This window comes from Vigna unguiculata, chromosome 11, assembly GCF_037176805.1.
Source record: "Vigna unguiculata cultivar grain cowpea cultivar isolate G323 ecotype 2 chromosome 11, ASM3717680v1, whole genome shotgun sequence".
NCBI classification, from domain to species: domain Eukaryota; kingdom Viridiplantae; phylum Streptophyta; class Magnoliopsida; order Fabales; family Fabaceae; genus Vigna; species Vigna unguiculata.
The window spans coordinates 7,260,991-7,264,626 of record NC_140802.1 but is presented as its reverse complement, the minus strand read 5'-3'; the positions used below and the strand labels follow the sequence as shown (position 1 = coordinate 7,264,626).

The window sequence follows — 3,636 nt, the reverse complement described above, 5'->3', positions numbered from 1 at the left end:
GGTTTTTGGCATTTACACAGGGGTTATCTAAGAACCCTTTCAGGGACCTAAGTGTGACACAGTAAATAAGTGGCTACATAGAACACTTTTCAAACATGTGAAACCCTAACCATCCAATTCCATAAACTAGGTAAATTATCGTCTTCACATGGACTTGATTGAGGTTCTACTCCTGATTCTTGGTTAATTTATACTCTTTCACACATCCGTATCATGAATGAATATATTTTCATTCCAATTGCTTGGTTTGTATATTACATAATAGTTCTCTCGGAGTTGATGATAAAATCATAAATATTGTTTGTACGTTATAATCAATAAAATATATTTTATGTTTTAGGGTTTTAGGGTTTTTTTTATTTTATAATTATACCTAAGGTTAGTGTAACATCCAAAAGTATGAGACTTATATGAAGGAGCAATTTGTGTTGAAACACCCTTTATTAATGTTAACAACGCATGGTTACAGAACGCTAATGGTTCAATTTTTAATTCATACAAAGACAATGTCTCCAGAGGAATTTCTCTATGTACTCTAAGGTAATTAGCATACACCCCCACCAGTTTGTTGGAACAATAAAACCATATCAGATGAACTATCCACCCTTACATATCAAGACAAGAATATATTTATGTAGCCAAGCATATGCCACAAATTTATGTGAAAACATATGGTTGCACATGAAAAGAAAAGCAAAAGACATGGTTCTAAGATACAAAAGCTTCTACTTTTCTGGGAAAGAAAAATGGTAACAATCTTCATTAGAGACATCTAAGTCTTGAAAATGTGAGATAGCCTGTGTGACCTTTAGCTTCCCCACATGGTCTTGCCATAACAGATGAAATAGGACTACTGATCAGATTGCCACCATCTGAACACTGTTTCCTCTTGCAAGGAAGTGAACCATTGGAGCCATCATCCTCCAGTTTCTCTTCTCGAACTTCGTATGTGCGTAGCAGTACCTCAAAAGTCCTTATATCTTTTACATATGACAAACATTTACAAAGGAATTCTATCAGAGCTTCAATGAATAAAACATTAGTTTCATAGATTATCAGAGCAAGCACCAAAAGACAAAGCAAAATAGTAGTTCAGTAGCTCAAGTCAAAGATAAGATTGGCCAAAGTTTTTTCTGAGCTTCTCTTCTCAATAGTAGAACCTGCCAAAAGATTCTACTTTCATTTTTAAGAGCTCTTTCTTTAAAAAGATTGTGTTTTGCCAAACTACGTTTCAGGAGAAGCATAGCCAAAAAATGATGGGCCAAATGCTACCAAAACAAGAAATATATAATCATAGAAAGAAGAAAACTAGACAGCACCGGTGAAGCTGATTTGAAGCACTTCACATGAACGTTGAACTTGTTCAATGCATGGGGAGAATGAACACAATGTGCCATCTTGTTTTAACATTTTTGCAGCTGAAGGAATAGCTAGCCAAGGTTGAGGTAGATCCAAAAATACCGCGTCAGCCAAGCCAGTGAACTCATCTGGAAATCCTTCACCCTGAATGTCCCTGACTCCCACAGTAACTAAGTTGCCAAGACCAGTCCTCTCAAAATCATCCCTGAACAACAAGAGAAATAAAATATAACAGGAATGATTCTGTATTACTTTTTAGACCAAAAAACTGTATGCAAGATATCTTGATAGAGACCATATTAAGTGATTCTCTCACACACATACAAAGACAAAAATACCATATTTACTATAAGATTTGTGTTCAATGCTTTATCAAGCAAGTCCTAGTTGATGCAACCCATCAAAAGATGAGTACTGGTAGATAGGCTTGTACTTGGCCAAAAATATGATTTAAAATTTCACCTACTAGACAACAATAAAACACAATCTACAGCTATTAAATATAAGGCCTTGATGAAAAGTAAAAGACACAGGCATCAAATTAACAGACAGATACAATATTTAAAAGGGCAATTTCAGTAGACTCTATTCCTTGCTACCTAGCTGATCCAGCCCTTTGCTCATGGAAATCAAATGTATAGACATGTCCAGTAGGAGCCACTGCCCTTGCAAGTGAAGTAGTTAATGATCCACTTCCAGTTCCAGATTCAAGAACCAAGCAACCAGGAACAATCTCAAGGTACATGACAACAAAGCTAATATCAGCAATATATAGAATCTGAGTCCTGTGGCTTAAAACAAGTGTCCACAATTCTGGTGTAGGAGCCAACAAGTACACAAAACCACCCTTGTTGCTGAACATTTTGGACCCAAATGGCTTTCCAAGCCAGTCTGAATGCTTAAAAACACCATAGCGGTTCTGCAGAACTGATCCCTCAGACACTGTAACAGCCTTCATGATGTCATGCCTTTCATAAACAATGACCAAATCACCATTACTGATTAACCGATTAAACGAAAACTTTCTTGCAGAATCACTGGCCAGCATCTTATCAGTCTTCAAATATATCAGTCCACTCAAAAGACAAGTACCTGCTAACCAAATCTACAAAGAAGCAAATGATACATGAGTACACTGTTGTGGGAATATAACTAAAACACTACACAAATTTCAGAATTTACTTGGTCTTTTGTATTCAATATTCATTTGTCAACTATACAATACTGACATAAATCCCCAGGAACAATGAAAGTAGATGGCATAATTGAGACATGTTGGGTAAATAAAACCAATGAAAGTAAAAATATAAAAAAGGATATCACTATTACTACACTTATACATACAACACTGCATATACACATTTTCCCATGAACACCAAAATAGACGGAATCATGACTGGAAAGCTCCTCTCAATACCAATACTTGTGAAACATGCATTTCGAGATAAAATCAGAACAAATTGTAAAGCTTACAAAATAGAAGAATAAAAACCCAGCAAAATATCGCAAATTCCAACACTTTGTTCCTGTAAAATTTTTATGTAAGCACATCCAAAACTCCATCGGAAAATTTTAGCAAAACCCCAAAGTAAGAAGAACAAAAGAAGAAACCAAAAAGAATATCAAAAATTCCAAACAGTTTCAAAAAGAAATTAAAAGGCGTTAATTTTTTTCCTATGTGAAAGTTCAGTGAGATAATGTCTTACATTTCTTTCTCCTTCGAATTAGGAAAGTGGGTGTGATGGGTTCGAGACAAGACTTCGAAAGCTTAAATCTTGATTCAAGCACAACGAGAGTGAAAGAGGAGAAAACCTGTAACAAAACACAACGCGCGTTTTACAGAAAGGAAAGAAAAACTCCAAAGAGGGAATAAATTTCTGTAATATTTAAAAAGCTAAATATATTTTTGTCACATAATATAATCAACTTTCATGTTTACTTTCTATAGAAAAGTTATTGATTTTAGTTGCTATAATTTCAAATATTATTTTCTGTTATAAAATTACCCACAAAACTATTCAATGTTTTAGAAGTAAGGTTTTAGTGCTTGAATCAATTCCACTTTTATATTAAACCAATTAATTAAGTTGATTTAAGCTTTAAGTTTAATTGAATCCACCCAAATCAAACCAATCAAATCTAATTATAATTTACAGTTAACTAAAATATTGAATTTATGATTTATAGATTTAATGAATATGAAGCAAGCAAACTAATAATACTTTTTTTATTACTCAATAACAATATCTAAAGAAATATCTCTATCTACATTTTATT

The 3,636-nt window shown here is 33.7% G+C and overlaps 1 protein-coding gene across 1 annotated transcript; it reads right to left on the bottom strand.

Annotated features, from left to right (window-relative positions):
* Positions 1–422: 422 nt before the first annotated feature.
* Positions 423–3,234, bottom strand: LOC114168597 (uncharacterized). Its single transcript, XM_028053480.2, has 4 exons — positions 3,066–3,234; positions 1,959–2,464; positions 1,320–1,564; positions 423–980 (listed from the first exon to the last, which is right to left on the bottom strand). The coding sequence occupies exons 2-4, from the start codon at positions 2,405–2,407 to the stop codon at positions 763–765; spliced, it is 912 nt and encodes a 303-aa protein (XP_027909281.1). The 5' UTR covers positions 2,408–2,464; positions 3,066–3,234; the 3' UTR covers positions 423–762.
* Between the last annotated feature and the right edge of the window lie 402 nt (positions 3,235–3,636).

What these genes read in the sequence shown, in the direction of transcription:
- LOC114168597 (XM_028053480.2), bottom strand. Translation starts at nt 2,407, where the DNA reads ATGCTGGCCAGTGATTCTGCAAGAAAGTTTTCGTTTAATCGGTTAATC. An exon ending in CAAAGGGCTGGATCAGCTAG is followed by an intron (nt 1,565 to 1,958) that starts GTAGCAAGGAAT and finishes CTTGTTGTTCAG; the next exon opens with GGATGATTTTGAGAGGACTG. An exon ending in GCTTCAAATCAGCTTCACCG is followed by an intron (nt 981 to 1,319) that starts GTGCTGTCTAGT and finishes CATATGTAAAAG; the next exon opens with ATATAAGGACTTTTGAGGTA.